Raw genomic sequence first — 17341 nt, 5'->3', positions numbered from 1 at the left:
CTGATCACACAGAGGTGAACACCAAATGTCCCAGGGCTGGGGGTCCCTCACACTGGCACTTATCTCCGTGTCACAGTCTGTCCATTCCTGTCACAGAGCTGCCTCTTCAGCAGACCCCAGCCATGCTGAGGTGAGAGCCCTGCTGCCAGTGGTGCTGTCCCCAGCCCTGCAGCACAGAGGTGGCCTGTCCCCAGGGGCTGCAAGGGAGCGCAGGACCTCCCTCTGCTGCTGCTGCGTCCTGGGCAGGTGACCCCAACCTGTGGGTGCAGGAGGGACAGCAGGGGAGTCGTGGGCATGCAGGGCACTCTGTGCCAGCCCCAGCCCAGCGTGACTGGCACTGTGGGTCCGTGTTGTGGGAGCCACCCAGCAGCACCACCAGCCCAGCCTCCATGGTCTGCTCCCAGTGCAGAATCAGCCTGTGCAGACTCAGCGGGAGGCAAACAGTGGCTGAGGTGCACCCAGCTGCCCCTGAGACACCCCTGGGGTGTCGGGGTGCCTTAGGCAGCCTTTTTGTGCTGTGTGGCCAGGAGCTGGGAGAGGCAGTAGGGGATGAGGCCGACAGTAGCCAGCGGCACGGCAGCACTCTTGCAGAAGGAGAGGGCGTAGAAGAGCAGCTGCATGTGGGAGGGAGGCTTGAAGGCATCGAAGACGTGGAGGATGAGGAGGGAGGCAGCGATGCAGCCCAGGCGGAAGGGCAGCTGCTGGCCCTGCTTTAACCGGGAGCTCTCCTGGTACAGGTGGGAGTTGAGGGCCAGCCCCAGCCCGAAGAGGATGCCCAGGTTACGGAGGAGGCTGGCAAAGGGAGTGGTGTCAATGTGGACCCACTCAGGGTTGCTGCACCACTTCTGTGCCTTCTCCAGCGTCCAGAGCAGGTCCACGCCGAATGTCCACAGCAGCAGGTAGAAACCCAGGGTGAAGCTGAAGAGGAAGAAGGTGATGCCCAGGTACCGGTGGAAGCTGGCATGGTAGATGCAGCGGACATGCTGGAAGGTCTTGGCCACAGCCATCCCTGCCAGTAACAAAGTGAGAGCATTGGTCAGTGCTGCAGGTACTGCAGTCCAGCACAGTGCTGCTGCAGGGACAGGGAGGGGGGTCTGATACACTCACCTGAGAAAACCCCTGCAATCACCTGGTGGGGGAAGTGAGCAGCAATGAAGACTCGGGACATGCAGACACAGACCTGAACTGCCCAGAACCCAATCCAAAGCACTGCCCACAGCACCCTGTGAGGGACAGGAGGCCATGTTGGTGCCAGGGCCAGCTTGCACTGCCCATGGCACTGCCATCATGTACTCCAAACAATGCCTGGCTGTCGCTGAGCCTGTCCCCATGCAGACCCAGCTGTCAGCCCACAGCCTTGCACCTGGATGGGCTTGGCTGTGCCTGTCAGTGCTGGAGCCACCTCTGCCTGGCACGGGTGGTTCTGGCACTCAGCTTACCAGTATCCCAGTGTCCTTGACTGCTTCTCTCCCCCAGCAGCAGAAAGGAGGGCTGTCACCATGACATAGTACACGCCTGCTGCACCCATGGCATGGCCAGATGGGCTCCCTGGGCAAGAAGAGAGAGCCAGGTCAGACTCTGCATGGGCCAGAGCTGAGCACCCACAGGGGTTTGTGCTGATCCACCACAGCTTCACCAAGGGTCAAAGTCTGCTCTGTGCAGGGGCTGCCCTGCCTCCTTCCCCTGCAGGCACAGCCAGTGTCCCCAGCAGCACAGCAGCAAGGGCCCTCTCTCCAGAGCTGTCCAGAGGCATGTGCTCCCTGCAGGCTGCCAGGCAGGCCAGGCCAGCACCCCCCTCTTTGCCTGTTCAGGTCACCATGGGCAAGCACCCCCTGTCCTGGCTGCAATCCCCTCCCATGGCTCGGGGAACCCTACCAGGGCCAGTCTCGCAGGTGAGCGGGAACTGCTGGATCTCTGGTGCAGAGTTGTTGCCATAATAGTCTGTGTCAAGGACCCACCAGTATGGTCTCTCCCCAAAGAGGATCCTAAAAAGAAAAGAGAAGGGATCTGAGGAGATCCAGGGTGCAACTGCAGATTTAGATCTGTCCTGGGAGATGGAAGAAGCGAAGGACCCACAAGGTGCAGAGCATCCTTACAGTCACAGCACCCAGCTGATTGCCTGGTCCTGACAGCTGACACTGCCTGTCCATGTCCCCATCCCCAGCCCCAGCCCCAGAGCTGAACTTCCTGGAAGCAAGTCAATATGACCTCCTGTGGCGAGGGGCTCTGTGGAGATCCCCCCACTCAGCACCAGCCCTGGCTGATGGGAGGCTCTGTTTGCAGGAGGCTCCATCTCTGCTTGGAGCAGAGGGGGAGAGCTGTTGTTGCATGGCTTGGGAAGGAGTGACCATTGTCACTGCCCAGCTGGGGCTGAACTCTATTCTACTCCAGCCCTGGGGCTGAGAGCACCCATCTGGCCCACATCACTCCAGGTGTGCCAGCACATGGTGGGAGTGTTGGCTCGAGGCCACTCACCACTTGAAGACGAGGTTGAGCCAGTCTCCGATCACAGCCACCCAGATGAGCCTGATGCCCACTACTTCACTGAAGTGGAACCAGATGGGGAAGAGGACAAAAAAAGCATTCCTGAGATCAGCAGCATAGGAGATGAAGAGGAACCAGTCCTGGGAGCCCTGGAAGCGTTGCTGCAGCCAGTGTGTGGTCTGGATGCCCACATCATGCAGGAGGTTCATGTTGGCCTCCATCTTCCTCTCTGCCCTCGGCGTGCCTCTGGCTGTCCCGTACTCCACTGTGCCACTGGGGTTTTATACTCTGCAGGGTCTTGTTTGCAGCGGGCAGGTCACTGTCCCAGCACTGATCTTTGGACCCAAAACCACTCTTTCCAAAGGTACATCACCAGGGGGTTGTAACAAACATGTTTGGAACAGCTTACGTAAAAGGGGAAAACAGGTTTCGAGGGCACGTGGAGCGCAGTGCTCCAACCCCAGCACCATCCCCTGCCCCTCACCATCCCCTCACACAGGGGGATCCTGCAGCTGGCTCCTCCAGCTAGCCAGGACAACAGCTCACTGCTCTGGCTGACCCACAGCCCTTGCTCCATTATCCCACACTCTGTGTGTGACAGTCCTGCAGAGCTGCCACGTCCAGGGCTGTCAATTGCTCTGGTCTCTCTGCCACCCCCCTGTGAACCACCACCAGAGCATGGCAAGGATGCCCAGGAGCATGCTGTGGGTGCATGGACCAGAGGGCAGACTGCCCACCCCCCTCCTCATTTGCCAGGCTAATTTAACCAGGACTTTGCATAATGGGAAACTTTCAAAGCCGTTCCTGGAGGTCCCTGCAGTCCCAGACAGCCAGGCCTGGGATGCTCCTGGCTGCCAGTCGTGTTCTTCTGATCTCTAGTGGGTCTAGAAGGACCTTTGCAAATAGAGACTGCACTTCTTCTCCCAGCACTGCTCCACTGGGTTAATCCCTCCTGCCCCATCAGACCCCAGCTGTGGGTACAGAGCCAAGCACAGAACTCATCCTGCAGTGCCCATGGCATCCCCTCCACCCCAGCTGCACTCTGCTGTCCCTGCTAGCAGTGCTGGCACTGCATCTTTGTCACCCACAACTGCCAGTGCCTGGACACAGCCCTGTGGCAGCAGCACAGGGTGCCCAGCCAGCACCCACCAGAGCTGAGCAGGCAGCAGGGCATTAATGATCAACAGCCAGTGAAATGCATCACTTATCTCCCTCCTGAGAAAATTCATGTCAGGATCCTTGAACTCCTGCCCTATGTTGTTTGTCTCTGTGAGAGCTGTGTCCAGTCCTGAGTCCTGCTGACAAACAGCAGGAGTTACAGGCCCCATCCTGCCCCTCTGCCCATGCAGAGCCCAGGGAGCCATGGGGTCTGCCAGGCAAAACACCAGCAAACCTTGCTCCCTGGGATATGGGCATGGATGGCCTGGGAGGAGAGCAGGCAAAGGCCACAGACACAGACTCAGCCCTGCTGCAGGCATGTCCCATCCAGCCTGGCCGTGCTGCACCCAAGGAAGGTGGTCCCAGACCCTGGACTGAGCTCCTGACCAGCAAAACATCCCAACAAAAAAGGAGTTTGCAGAGAAACATAATTGCTCTTGCAAAATAAATTCCCTAACAGCTCATTCCAGGGTCTTCAACTGAGAGTGACTTTGGCCAACGTGAAGGAATGCAACAGACTTGGCTTCTGTTCCAAAAATATTTTGAAACCATCAGCAATAAATCCTTCCCAGGAGATTTCACAGCGGAAAATGGGGCAAAAGGTGCTGGGGGATGGGGACTAGCACTCCAGTCCCCTAGGAAAAAGTCACTGCAGGAAAACTGGGGCCATAATGGGGAGAGAGCAGGAAGCAGGATGGAAGCAGCCACCTCCTCCCTCCCAGCACAGAGGACAGAGTGGCTCAGCCCAGTACCCCAGTGTGTTTGTGCAGAGCCAGGTGTACATGCCACTGGTCAGGACTGTGCCAGAGGTGCCACACGGTCCCAGCACTGCTCCATGCCCTGCCCTGTGGATAAATCCCCAGCCCCAAAGTCACTGTGTGAACCTGGGGCAGGGCAGGGCAGCAGAGCTGCCTGGGCACTGCAGGGTTCTGCATTCTGCCTGGTCTGACAATTGCTCAGGGTGCTGCTCTGTACGGCCCTGCCAGCAGCACCACTGGGATGTGAACTGCAAACGGGCTGGCTTTCCAAGGAAGGACTGGGGCCAGGCTGGGGGAGCCCAACTTCTGCCCAGCTGTGTGACTGCAGTGGCAGCTGGCTCTGGCACACGCTGTGCCCGTGCTGCCCAAGGCTCTGGATGCTGGCTCTGCCACACGCTGTGCCCGTGCTGCCCAAGGCTCTGGCACACGCTGTGCCCGTGCTCCCAAGGCTCTGCCACACGCTGCGGCCGTGCTGCCCAAGGTTTCAGGTGCAGCTCTGGCCAGCACAGCACCAGTGGGGGCTGAACGTGCCACGTGGAGTGCCCGTGTTTGGTCCGGAATGTTCCCTGACAGCTGCAAGGTCCAGGCTGGGCTGTGGCAGCGTGGTCACTGCGTCAGCACCGCACATGTGGGCACACGGTGGGCAGGGAGCTGGCTGGGCACGACCTTCCTCCTCTGGGCACAGCCCAGGGCACCCAGGGGCCGCTGCAGCCCCACACTGAGCCATGGCCCAAGCTGCCCTCGCCTCCCCTCACCTCTCCCATGTGCTGCAGCAAGCTGAGCTGGCTCCCAGGGGCACATGCTCAGACATTAGGGCTGCTCAAGCCCCTCTCAGCATGTTCTGGACAGACCCATCCACTGCAGGAGGGGTCAGAGGGGATGGATACCCACCGTGCCCCCAGGGACACTTTGGTGAGTGTTTAGCATCTCAGCCATGGGCCAGGGCTGGCACTGGTGTCACCAAGCTTCTTGGTGTCGCCACGCCAGCCTGGCACGGTGGGGAGGGGCTCTGTGGGATCCTGCAGCCCAGAGCTGCACATGCACTAGGGGTGTGGAATCAAGGGTCCCCACACAGAGGGGCTGAGCAGGCTGGGCAGCAGCCAAGCCCAGGACTGATTAACACAGCTCAGAACAACTGTTAAACATTAACTCCCTTGTTTGCTCCATATTCCCTGGCAGGAGCCTCCTGCCAGCACCGGGGTCCAGGAGCATCGCCAGGACAACTCACACAGCCATGCCAGGCACGGTGCCAGGCTCTGGGGCAGCCCCACAGCCCTGGGAGCCCCACAGAGCTGAGCCAGTGCCATCCCTAACAGGGCTTCAGCCGTGCCACAGGAGACAGAGCAGCACCCAGGAGTTTGTTCAGGAGAAGCACTCGAGTGCTTGTTTATTGGGAAGGGCACACACGGGGCAGCCAGCCCGGGCAGTGCCCATCCAGAGGCCCAGCCATGGGCTCCTGTAGCCATGGGTTCCTCCAGCAGCCTCCCAGTGAGCCCAGGGCAGCACCTCCCTCTGCAGAGCTGGCCCTGCTGGCCCTCGATGCTGCAATGGCTGTGTGGCTGGGGAGGAGATTTGGGCATCCTGTGGCAGTTCCACAGCAGCACCACACCACTCACTCCTGCCACTGTGGGCAAAACCTCAGCTGGACCACAGCTCCGAGGGCAGCTGCAGCTTTGTGCTGTGGCCAGCACTGTGCCCCTGTGTGCAGCAGTGATGGGGGGTGGTGGAAGCCCATCCCGGAGGAGGGGAGCGGCTGTGGGCACCCCACAGTACACAGGGTGACATCCAGGGTGAAACAAAAAAATCACTTCCAGGAGCTGCTTTTCAGAGGCTTTGGGTCCTCCTCTGGCAGTGCTGAAACAAGAGCTGAGCTTCTCCCAAAACCTGACCCTGAGCACAGGACACCCTGGGCAGGGGGAGGGCAGGTCCTGCTGTGGGACAGAGACCCTCTGAGCACCCACCCGAGAGGCAGCAGCAGCCCCTGGCCCATCAGGGCCCGCCAAGAGGCGGTGCCAGGCTGAGGTTGAGGAAGCCCCCAAAGTGGAAGGGGGGCAGGCGGGGGGCACAGGTGGCAGCAGGGGACAGGCAGGCAAGGGGATTGTCCCCACATGCCCCAACATCCTGCTCACTGCTGAAGTAGACACTGTCAGGTGAATCCACTGAGGGGTCCTCGTTGAAGTAGTTGTAGGGCCTCAGGAAAAAGCCAACACCATTCCCCACTGTCACTGTGTTGGGGATGTCTTCAGCATGAGGGATGTGCAGGAACCCCACAGTGATCCAGGCAACCAAGTCCTGGGAGAAGAGGAACGAGGCATCTGTCAGGCTGAGCAGGACTCTGCCAGCCCAGCAGCTGCTCAGTCTGGCTCTGGGACACGAGCAGCTTCTGTCCAGGGCAGGAGCCAGGGTGTCCCCACAAGGTTCAGCTTCTCTCCATCCCAGGAACCCCAGCTCACCTGGTTGGTGATGGTCTCGTTGTTGATGAAGTCAGCAAAGGCCACAGTGGGTGTCCAGGGGTCGTTCTGGTTGTAGATGCTGGTGCTGGTGGGCTCCTCCTCCTTCCTCCGGGTGACAGCCAGCTGGTACCTGCCAGCACAGGGATCACAGGGGCCTGCCCACACCAGCCATGGCATTGCCAGCTGGGAGGCACTGCCAAACTGGGGCTGGGCATCCCCAGTCTGCCCTGGGGCAGGGAGGAAAGGGCCAAGAGGGCAATAATGGGCAGCAGCCCCAGCATCTCCAAGCTTTGTGGGGGATCCCTTGCCGCCTGTGGCTTTTCCAGCATGGCTGGGAAACGTGGATGGATCCAGGTGCAAACGCTGCCACTCAGTGCCCAGTGCACTCCCTTAAGCCACAGCTGCTTCTCCCCACACAGACTTCCCCAGCATGAGCTCCACCAGTTCACCCTGGCAGTGAGACTGGTCTGTGCTTATCCCAAGCATTTTCCAAAAAGGCATTCTGTCCTCGTGGGAAGATATCACAACCTGGCAATGCCAGTGGTTCCCTTAGGAATTCATTCTGCAGCCTACTTCCCCTCAAAGGGAAAAACACATGGGGTTGCTCTAAATTAGTCTGACGTGGGGTCAGACTCCTGCCTGTGAACTACTGTAAGCAGATGTTATTGAGCAATATGTCAAGGAAATTTCAGAGCCAAAAGCTCTGAAAAAGCATGTTTGCTTTAACCCTTTGTTTAACCCTTCCCTGCAGCCTGGTGCAGGCCTGCCCAGGGGTGAGAACCTCCCTCCACCAGGAGCAGAAGCAGCTGAGCCTCAGGCTGCACAGCCCTGGCACCCACCTGCCCCAGCTGACAGAGCGTTCCATGGAGCTGTTGGTGGGCAGGTGCTTCCCAGCAAAGCTGATGATCTGGATCCTGTAGCTGCGTGGGTGTTCCCACTTGTTGGGATTGGGGCTGACAAAGGACAGGTAGCGGGGCATGGGGACATGGAGTGGGAATGCTGCCTCATCCTCCCTCTGCAGCCTTTCCCTGCGGAGGTATGGCCGCTCAATGGTGCTCTGTGTGCTCCAGGGATCTCTGACAAACTCGTACTCCATATCCTGGGTCTCCACAGAGTTCAGCTGCCCTGTGAAGCAGAACAGAAAACCCTCTCAAGCTCTGCAGCCCAGGCCACAGTAAACCACAGCCATGCACAAAGGTGGCCAGACCTACCGTCAACATCCAGGTCCACCTTGTAGTGGATGTGGTGGAGGTGCATCGTTCCCAGCGTGTGGGGCCCAACCTTGTTGCCATAGTCGGTGCCTCGGCCATGGAAGAAGGAGGAGCTGATGTAGCCAGTGGCGTGCACCCGGACCTCCACGGCCCCGCTGGCATGGAACATGAAGTCCCAGATGTAGTCATAGTTGATGAGCGTGGAGATGCTGCGGATGACCAGCGTGTTTTTCCTCAGCCCACCGTAGTAGAAGGACTGTGAGTCGGAGAAGTGGCGCCTCAGAGGGAGGGCAGAGTCGTGCTCAAAAATGCAGAGGGAGTTTTGGTTGGTTTTGGGAGTATCCGTCTCTGCCAGGTAGTGCCGGTCCACGTAGGTCGCTGTGTAGGGGCAGTCCAGGCCCCGCACCAGCTCGTAGGCAAACCTGCCGATGCCAAAGCTGCCATCCAGGTAGCGGGTGGACATTCCCCCCGGGCAGTTGGAGCCGTACAGGGCTAAGGCTTCCTGCAGGCTCAGCTCATAGACAATCCTCTCCCCGCGGTACCTGATGTCGAAGAGGCGCGGGCCAGTGTTGGGGTTCATGCCGAAGGCGATGCTCCAGCCCTGGAAGGTGATGTGGTTGTTCCTGACGCTGTAGCGGGGACCCTGCGGCTCAAACTGCAGCGGGCCCGGGGGCCCAGGCAGGCGCCGGGTCTTCATTGAGCCCAGAACCGCATCAGCCTGGGGCTGCTTGAGCCTGACCACCTCCAGTGTGCCAGCCACAAACTCCAGGATGGATGCAGTTGTTTAGGGGGAATAAGCACATTCTCACTTCTCTTTCTCTTAACCCCACAGATGCTGGGCAGGAAGCAGTGGCTGGAGAGACAATCCTTCCCAGTGCAGAGCAGTGCTAAACACAGCACCACTGCCCCATCCTGACACAGCCCTGCCATCACTGCTGCTGCCAGCATCCCCATGGTCCTGCAGCCAGGGGGCAGGGGACAGCTGTTTGTCACCTTCCAAAGGTGCCCACCGATCCTGAGTTACAGCCTAGCGCAGATGGGGCTGGAGGAGGGGAACAGGGTCCAGCCAAACAGGCAATGGCACTGGCCATCCTGCATCACCAACAGCCAGGAAAGATGAAACCATTAAAGCCATTAAACCACTTCCTGCAAGGTCCTGTCCAGATCCCTGCCTTGTGCCCAGCACTGAGGGCCTGACAGCCACAACCCACACAGTCCTGGCCACGACCCAACAGCCCAACAGCCACAGAGCTTGGTGCCAGTGCCCACCTCCACCACAGCTTGTCCCTCCTGCCCTCCAGCTGGACATCCCCGTGCCCTGACAACACCCAGAGCCACGCTGGGTGTTTGTGGGCACAGGAAACATGGCAGAGTCCAGCACTATCCCCAGGAGACGCTGCTGTAAGTTGTAAGAAAGAGACACTTTAGAGCATTGGACCAGCACCATTTTCATTATTTTAACCTGAGATATGCACTACACAGCACTTGCTTCTACAGCAGAGGAACAGGATTCTCTCCTCACTTTCCTCTGGCGATAGACTCAAATTCAGGAACTAACAGATAATGTAGACTTCCATCTCACATCATGTTAGCAAAATCATGTTTCCCTCTTCAAGAGCACTATTTCAAAAGCAATGACAAAATGTGAAGTCACTGGACAACTGAAAATTGAGACAACTTCACTAAAAAGCTGAAAATCGGAGACAGAACGGTCAGCCTGGTGTCTCTGACCACATCTCCTCACCATCCTGCAGCATTAAACCCTGGTCATATTTCGAAAACCATCATAGGTGAATGGGGGGAAATTTGGCAAACAGGAGGCAGTTTTGGGCAAGCAGGCAAGAGGGTTGATTTCACATGCTGTAAAGTCCTGCTCGCTGGTGAAGAACACACCATCCTGGGAGTATATAGAGGGGTCCAGGTCATAGTAGTTGTAGGGCCTCAGGAGAAAACCAACCGAGTTTCCCACGGTCACAGTGTTGGGAATATCCTCAGAGTGCGGAATGTGGAGGAAGCCAGCAGTTATCCAGGCAACCAGGTCCTAGGCAGGGAAGAGCCACAAGCCCAGGGTTACTTCAGAAGCTGCAGTGACCAAAATACACATGGGGCAGTGGGGAGTGACAGAGGAGGGGGACCCCGATGGGCACCAGCCAGCTGCATTCCCACACACCAAACTCCTCTCTCCTGGGAAAGCTCCGCCCTTCCCCGAAGACCTGCCACAGCCATGGCTGCAGATATTCACCCAGTGGAAGGACCCTTGCCTTGACCTCCATGGCCTCACTTTGGCCTCACAGAGATTTTCATGAGGTTTTACCAGCATTTCTCCACAGGGAGAATATAGGAATGTGTCTTTTGTTGACAGAGTGATCGCTTTTGTGAGGTGTTTTACCAAGAGCAAGAGGGCCTCTTGCACCTGGATCGGTTTGTCTCTGTAAAGAGTTTGTTATTTTGCCTTTTATTAAAACCTTTTTGTTTCCAACACTATCACAGAAGCCATTCTGCTGATTTTATGCCTTCTAAGGTAGCTCAGCTATCTTTGGTGTGAAATAGATCTCCAAGACCTTATGAGACCTGGCTTGAGGAGACTCATATTTCAGGAGAAACAAGCTTCTGCTCTGCACACACTCTCTATGTTCTCTGACCAAAGTACCAAGCAGACACAGAGAAGGGGATGCTCAAGCCCTTTCCTCTGGGCTGCTGCTCTCAAAGCTGGGCACATTGTCCCAGGGGTGGTGCTGGAGTCTCCCTGCTCCTTGGAGCTCCCATTGAGCCTGGGCTGGGTGTTGCATTCCAGCCCAGGGACCCCAGCTCACCTCGTTGGTGATGGTCTCGTTGTTGATGAAGTCAGCAAAGGCCACAGTGGGTGTCCAGGGGTCGTTCTGGTTGTAGATGCTGGTGCTGGTGGGCTCCTCCTCCTTCCTCCGGGTGACAGCCAGCTGGTACCTGAGGACAAGAAAAGAGAAGGGAGCAGCCCCCCGAGGCAGGGCAGAGCTAAATCAGCTCCTGAAAGCCTGCAGAGCACAGGCCTGCTCGGATGGAGCAAGCCCAGAAGAGTGCTTCCCTGTGCCTCCCATCAAGGGACATCCAGCAATGCCTTCCCAGCTGGCAGGGCTGAGGGGGTCTCTGAGAGCCTGCCACGCCAGCCACAGCAGCCTGACCTTGCCCAGCTGATGGCCCTCTCCATGGAACTGGCCTCGGGGATGTGGTCCCCTGCAGAACTGGTGATCTGGATCCTGTAGCCACGCTGGTGGCCCCACTTGTTTTTGCTGTTGGCTGCAAAGTAGATGTATCTGGGCATCTTGGACTGGAGTCGGAAGGCAGCCTGGTCTTCTGTGTCCAGGACTTTCCTGGTGAGTCGTGGCCGCTCTATCTGCTGCTCTGGGCTCCAGGGAGCCTGTGCCATCTCAAATGCCATGTCATGGGCCACGAGGGAGTTTTTCACCCCTGTGGAGCCAAAACAAAGTCACTGAGGAGAGTGCCCACGGTGCCCTGTTCCCCAAGGACATCACAGTGCCTGCTCTCCCTGCTCTCCATGGGCTCTGAGCACCGACCCTGTCCAGGAGCAGCTGCTGCTCTGCAGCCCCACGTGCCATGACAACACCCCCTGTGTGGACCTAGGGCTGGACACTTGTCCAAGCTGGGCAGCACCACTCTGCAGCAGAGGCAATGAGAGACAAGAGGGGACAAGGGATGTTCTTCCACCCCAGGACAGAAGGACAGGTTTGCCTCCCATGTAAGCACAGTCTAATTAACTAGAGCACAAGTTTGTTACTGCTCATCCTGCACACTGGAGGCACCTGGGGCAGCCAAGCTGCGACTGCACACGGGAGCAGGGGACCTCTCTGGGTCACTGTAGTGGCTCCACAACTCGGGATCCAACACCCAAGTGTTTCCTCAAGAGAAGGAGGGGAGGGATCTGCAGGAGCTCCCTGCACGACCCCGAGCCCTCCTGCCTGGACAGGGCTCCCCTCTCACCACAGGAACAGTCTGGGATTCACACTGCTCTGCTCAGGAGGGCTGTACAGCAGTCAGGGCTCAGGCTCTGTAAACACAGGGGCATTGAAGTCACAGAAAAGGACCTTACCCCCAAACAGGAATGGTATTTTAGCACATTCTTGAGCCTTGCTTGCAGGAAGGAACCAGTACCAGCCCTGATTTTGACTGTAAAAACAGCAGCAGCACCTTTCAAGGCCACACAAACCCCTGCATCACAGGAGGACACCAAATGCTTGCTCTGGGGTTAGCTGCAGCTTGACCAACACAGCTCTGAGGTTACTTTCCACACGGCAGGAGACAGCCGGGATCCCTGGGGCTGTTCCTGTTCCCTGTCCCTGCATTTCTCTTTAGGCTGGTCAGATGTAGCCACTGCCCACCAGCGACCTCTTTGGTCCTGTGCAGATGTAGAACATTTTCCCTCTGCCTTTACAGAAGCTGTTTTCAACAACAGGCACCAGGTGTGGCCCCACTGTCCCCAGACTGCAGGAGCTGCCATCGCCTTCTGGGCGACTCAGAGGTGCCCCGAGCATCCCTGCACTTCCAGGGAGCTGCCAGCACTTCACTGTGAGCAGGGGGCTATCCTGGACTCAAAAACCCTGTGCAGACATCCACTGCCAGGCTGTGACTGCACACGGGAGCAGGGGACCTCGCTGGGTCGCTGTAGCAGCTTCACAATCCAGGATCCAACACCCCAGTGTTTCCTCAAGGGAAGAAGGGGAGGGATCTGCAGGAGCTCAGCCCCACTGAGCACCAGGATACCTGCCCTGCTTTACATGGGGCAGTGAGACACCAGGAGGATTTTCCCAAGGGAGAAGGAGTGCCAGGAGCAGCAGCAGTGCTGTGAAAGCAGGCTCACTCTGTGCTCAGACAGGGCCAACTCCCCGTCTGCCCGGCCTTGCCTATGGCAACACACAGCGTGCCAGACCGGAGGCCTCAAGGAAACACAAACATTTTTCAGCTGCTACCTTTCATACTTTCCCTGAGCTGAACACAGAGCTCCCAGAAATTCCCACTGCTTTCCACTCAATGACCTTGACAGACTGTTTTATAGATCGAATAATAAATTTGCGATGAAAGAAGAGGTTAGGAGAATAAAGAAGCAGAGTTCTGATGTGAGTTATTAGGTACTGTATGGATAAGGAGGCAAACCCCAAAGCTCTGGGGCTTATCAGAACAATGGCAGGCATTAAGAGAAGACCCAGACCTACCTCCCACATCCAAGTCCACCTTGTAGTTGACAAAATGGGTGTGTATCGTACCCAGGGTGTGCTCCCAAAGCCTATTGCCGTATCTCAGGCCATCCCCATGGAGAAAGGACGAGCTTGGGTACCCCGTGGCCTGCACCTTGCCCTCAAGGGCCCCGTTCTGGTAGAAGATGAAGTCCCACACGTAGTCGTAGTTGCCCACGGTGGTGATGGAGCGAAGGACCAGAGCGGAGTTGACCAGCCCCCCGTAGTAGAGCGACTGCAAGTTGGAGTAGTGGCGCCTCAGAGGGGAGCCCAGGTTGTGCTCAAAGACGCAGAGCGAAGCCTTCCTCTTCTTGGGCCTCAGGCTGTCAGACAGAGAGTGCGTGTCCACGTAGGTGGCCAGGTAGGGGCAGTCCACCCCTGGCACCAGGGGCGAGGTGTAGCGGCCCAGGCCAAAGCTGCCGTCCATGTAGCGGGTGGACATCCCGGCCGGGCAGTTGGAGCCGTACACGGACAGCGCCTCCTGCACGCTGATCTCATAGGCAACCCTCTCCCCCTTGTGTCGGATGTCAAACAGCCGCAGGCCCGTGCTCACGCTCATCCCGAAGGCAAAGCTCCAGCCCTGGAAGAGCACCCGGTTGTTCCTGACGCTGTAGCGGGGACCCTGCGGCTCAAACTGCAGCGGGAACAGCGCGGCCGCAGGCGCTCGGGGCTTCATGGACGAGAAGTCCCCGTCCCACGGTGCTCTCCTCACCTTCTCCACGCTGAGCCGACCCTGCACGTAGGCACTCTCCAGCTGCACCATGTCCCTGTAGTACTGCCCGTTGTAGAACACCCTGCTCACCGCCCACTGCGACACGTCCAGGCTGCTGTGGTCCACCAGCACCTCCAGCCCCACCGGGTGCACAAAGAATCCACTCACGTTCTGAAACAGGACAAACCAGGTGACCCGATCCCCAGACTGGAATCCGCGGGGAGCAGCCGTCACCGCGGCAAGATTGGCTCCGTCGTACTCCATTACTTGTTGCATGAAAGCTGGAGCCGAGGGGAACACTTGGCTCTTCAGAAACGCTCCGATCTGCTTGTATTCCACAGCCAGCGTGGGCCTGCGGTGGTAGGGCACCTTCCCCCCGTACTTCTGCACCGTCACGTCCCGGTGGTACGCCGGCCCGGGCAGCGGCCCCACCACGTACTCGGTGATGTTGGGCTCTGGCTGCTGCCCAAAGTACAGCACGGCCAGAGCCTCCCGGGGGGGACGAGCCCCGCCGCCGTCCAGGAACCGCAGCACCTCTGCCTTGGCGGGCACCTGCAGATCCAGCCAGGCGATGCAGTTCTCCGAGGGTTTGGCACGGGACGCGTCCACCAGCGGCACCCCGAGGTGGCCCCGCAGGTACAGCACCACCTGGGACATCTCCTCAGCTGTCAGGTCGGCAAACACCAGGCTCTGCCCATCCTCCGTGTCCTCCTGCTCCGGGGGCAGGTGCTGGCAGCTTCTGGGGGTCCTTTCTCTGGTCAGCAGCACGCAGACCAGAGCGAAGATCGTGGCTAATGCCAGACCGAGGAGGATGAGCACGGTTTTCAGGTTCATGCCTGCAGCTGGTCCAGCAGCAATCAGACACTTTCAGAGCAGGCTTTCCAGCTCCTGCCTCTGTCAGTGTATGCTGCACTGGATGGATTAACACAGAAAGTACAAAAGACTGGGAGAGGCTAGGGGAGGAGATCTGAAACCATTGGTGACCAGAAAGGGCAGATCTCCTCTCAGCTGCAGCCTCTTTGGTCCTCCTTCACAGCAGTGCCCTGAAAGAACTTGTGGAGATGTAGGGTCAGTGACTCAGACAAGTTCCACATAATTCCGTTACTTTTTCAGTCCAGCCTGCTTTCCTGAGGCTGCCTGTAAAAACGGAGATTCTGCAGTCAGCCTGTGGTGGCTGTGACCACTGTGAGGCTCTGACAAGCTGGGAATTGTTGCCACACTGTACAATTTCACCTCTTTACAACTCACCGCTTTTCCTTGTTTATCAGGCTGCTTCCTTGTAAACATTCTCCCTGGCAACACCATTCCAAGCTTGGAGTTACTTTTTATTTAATTTTTTTCAGTCTCCACATGGAAGCCTTTGCTGAAAACACATCCTTCTATGTAGCAGCAGAAAAACTTTGGCAGGCATGGAGATGTAGTTCAGGATGAGAATCAGGCCCCAACGTGCTGTGAACAAGCAGCTCTTAGTTTGCACCTCAGACCAGCTCTGAGCCAATTTATCCCCAACACTGCACTGCCACAGGATCATCCAGCCTTTGTCTCTGCCTCCAATTCACAGATAAACCGAGGTGCAGTTTCCAAGAGGTTCCCTCAAGGAGAGAAGGACCCTGAACCCACACCTGGCAGTGCCTGCTGTCAGTGCTGCCAATCCACAGTGCCCAGGCTGGGCAGCACAGCTGCTCTGTGCCACCCCAAAGACAGTCCCTGCTGGCCTCAGTGCTGCTCACAGCCCTGGCAGAGCAAGGCAGCCAGGACTTGGTGCTCCCTCCTGCCACGCAGCAGATGCTCGGGGTAGACAAGACTCACCACCTTGGCTGCAGTCCCAGAGCTGGTGCTGAGTAGGACAAGGCATCCAAGAGAACCATGGCTGGAGATTCAACCCAATATTTCCACTCCTGCTGCCAGCCTCACCTCACCTCACCCTCGTCTTCTCTTCCTTGCATCATTTTCCTGATGGGAGACAGCGCCCACCAGCCCCTGGTTCTTCCTCTGCAGCACATCCTGCCTGGGGCTCAGCCCCTCTGTGCTCAGACACCGGGCTGGAAGGCAGAAAGCCACGTTGCCGTGGGACACACTCCATTATCCTCAGCACCATGGCAGCCTGAGCCTTCCTCAGGGCAGCTGTGAGGCCAGGGACACACTCACCATATCTGTGCCAGCACACAGGGCTCTGCCTCACCAGCCAGGAGAGCCTCAGAGCCACAGCTCTGCTTCATGCAGCCACAGAGCCAGCAAAGGGCTCACTGCAGCACAGACACAGCACGGGCAGGGACAGCACAGAGGAGAACAGAGCCGTGGCTGCATGGGACACAGCAGCCACAGGTGGCAGAAATACCTGCTCTCATCAGCTCCCAGCAGCAGAATCAAAAGCCTCTGGGTAACCCCAAACAAGGCAAAGCAGCACTGATTTCCTAGTCAGTCAGGTTTCAAGGATTACCTGAGGTTAGGCTTGGGAGAAAAATTCCCTTTTGGTTTTGGCCTGGAACATGGTGCCCATTTCACTTGGAGCAGAGAGCAGCAGCTCTGCTGTCCTGGGTCAGGTTTGGAGCACAGCCAGGACATACCTGCTGCCTCCCAGGAATGGGACAAGTGTTCTGCTGGCACACACACCAGCACAGCCAAGGTGAGACTGCAACAGAACCTCCATGGCTGCAGGACAAAGCTCATGTGGATCTTTCCTTTGAGAAGCACAAAGAGATTGTTCAGGTCTGACTTTGCCCCTTGGGTTTGCATCTCCAGCTCCTCAAAGCCACGGCACAGGCTGCAATTACAGAAGGGCCCTTTCCAAGCAGCACAGCAGTAGTTTAGGAAAACTCCACAGGCCTTCCTGCCCCACAAATCACAACTCAACCCTGCAGCTGGGCTGAGAGAGATCCAGAAATAGACTGTGGGAACACTCCTGGTTCTCTGCACGTTGGGGGCTTGGAAAGAAAGAGAAACCCTAATCTGTACTGACATCCCCATGACAAACCAACCACAGCACACACCCCAGGGCTGCTGGATAAGGATGGCAGCTTTCTGCACTGCCTCTGCCCCACTGCAGAGCCTGTGCCACGGAGGCCTTGTCTGATAACAGGTTTTTTAGTCCTGTCTGTTTCTGCTGGATTTTTCCAGCGCTGGTTTAAAGCTGATTCAGAATAAACAAAACAGCCCTAAATCCATCTTCATCCTGCAGTAGGAATTTGAGGAAGCAGAGTAATTAACTAAGTCTGCAGAGCCAGAACCTGTGTCAATAGCTGCCTGATGGAAAGCAATGAAGGCTCTTTGGGGGCCACACACATCATGGAATTGCTCGTGTCCCCTCTCCAAAAGGAGCCTGCAGCAGCTTAAAGCTAAC

General features: G+C 57.7%; 3 protein-coding genes across 4 annotated transcripts; all 3 read right to left on the bottom strand.

Annotated features, from left to right (window-relative positions):
- Positions 1-67: 67 nt before the first annotated feature.
- Positions 68-5604, bottom strand: G6PC1 (glucose-6-phosphatase catalytic subunit 1). 2 transcript variants are annotated; one of them, XM_041426381.1, is made up of 5 exons: positions 2476-5604; positions 1876-1985; positions 1440-1548; positions 1108-1223; positions 68-1009 (listed from the first exon to the last, which is right to left on the bottom strand). In XM_041426381.1, exons 1-5 carry the CDS (start codon positions 2703-2705, stop codon positions 498-500), a joined length of 1077 nt encoding a protein of 358 aa, XP_041282315.1. In that variant the 5' UTR covers positions 2706-5604; the 3' UTR covers positions 68-497. The 2 variants fall into 2 exon arrangements, with proteins under 2 accessions (XP_041282315.1, XP_041282316.1); XM_041426382.1 differs by having other exon boundaries at positions 1108-1261; positions 1481-1548.
- Positions 5605-5756: 152 nt separating this feature from the next.
- On the bottom strand, positions 5757-9155 carry LOC121347553 (primary amine oxidase, lung isozyme-like). Its single transcript, XM_041426267.1, has 5 exons — positions 9075-9155; positions 8065-8827; positions 7693-7978; positions 6854-6983; positions 5757-6692 (listed from the first exon to the last, which is right to left on the bottom strand). Exons 1-5 carry the CDS (start codon positions 9153-9155, stop codon positions 6390-6392), a joined length of 1563 nt encoding a protein of 520 aa, XP_041282201.1. The 3' UTR covers positions 5757-6389.
- Positions 8849-15948, bottom strand: LOC121347608 (membrane primary amine oxidase-like). The gene is made up of 5 exons (XM_041426371.1): positions 15250-15948; positions 13269-15138; positions 11223-11508; positions 10878-11007; positions 8849-10105 (listed from the first exon to the last, which is right to left on the bottom strand). Exons 2-5 carry the CDS (start codon positions 14833-14835, stop codon positions 9821-9823), a joined length of 2268 nt encoding a protein of 755 aa, XP_041282305.1. The 5' UTR covers positions 14836-15138; positions 15250-15948; the 3' UTR covers positions 8849-9820.
- Between the last annotated feature and the right edge of the window lie 1393 nt (positions 15949-17341).

Source organism: Onychostruthus taczanowskii, unplaced genomic scaffold (assembly GCF_017590055.1).
Source record: "Onychostruthus taczanowskii isolate IOZ18803 unplaced genomic scaffold, ASM1759005v1 scaffold91, whole genome shotgun sequence".
NCBI classification, from domain to species: domain Eukaryota; kingdom Metazoa; phylum Chordata; class Aves; order Passeriformes; family Passeridae; genus Onychostruthus; species Onychostruthus taczanowskii.
This window is presented reverse-complemented; position numbering and strand designations above follow the sequence as displayed.

Excerpts from the sequence above, each read along its gene's own strand:
- LOC121347608 (XM_041426371.1), bottom strand. The coding sequence starts at position 14,835 with ATGAACCTGAAAACCGTGCTCATCCTCCTCGGTCTGGCATTAGCCACG. Across the intron at positions 11,509-13,268 it reads GGTGGACTTGGATGTGGGAG|GGGTGAAAAACTCCCTCGTG; the intron begins GTAGGTCTGGGT and ends TTGGCTCCACAG. Across the intron at positions 11,008-11,222 it reads AGGGCCATCAGCTGGGCAAG|GTACCAGCTGGCTGTCACCC; the intron begins GTCAGGCTGCTG and ends TCTTGTCCTCAG.
- LOC121347553 (XM_041426267.1), bottom strand. The coding sequence starts at position 9,155 with ATGGCCAGTGCCATTGCCTGTTTGGCTGGACCCTGTTCCCCTCCTCCA. Across the intron at positions 7,979-8,064 it reads GGTGGACCTGGATGTTGACG|GGCAGCTGAACTCTGTGGAG; the intron begins GTAGGTCTGGCC and ends TCTGCTTCACAG. Across the intron at positions 6,984-7,692 it reads CGCTCTGTCAGCTGGGGCAG|GTACCAGCTGGCTGTCACCC; the intron begins GTGGGTGCCAGG and ends CTGTGCTGGCAG.
- G6PC1 (XM_041426381.1), bottom strand. The coding sequence starts at position 2,705 with ATGGAGGCCAACATGAACCTCCTGCATGATGTGGGCATCCAGACCACA. Across the intron at positions 1,986-2,475 it reads CTCAACCTCGTCTTCAAGTG|GATCCTCTTTGGGGAGAGAC; the intron begins GTGAGTGGCCTC and ends TTTTCTTTTTAG. Across the intron at positions 1,010-1,107 it reads GATTGCAGGGGTTTTCTCAG|GGATGGCTGTGGCCAAGACC; the intron begins GTGAGTGTATCA and ends TGTTACTGGCAG.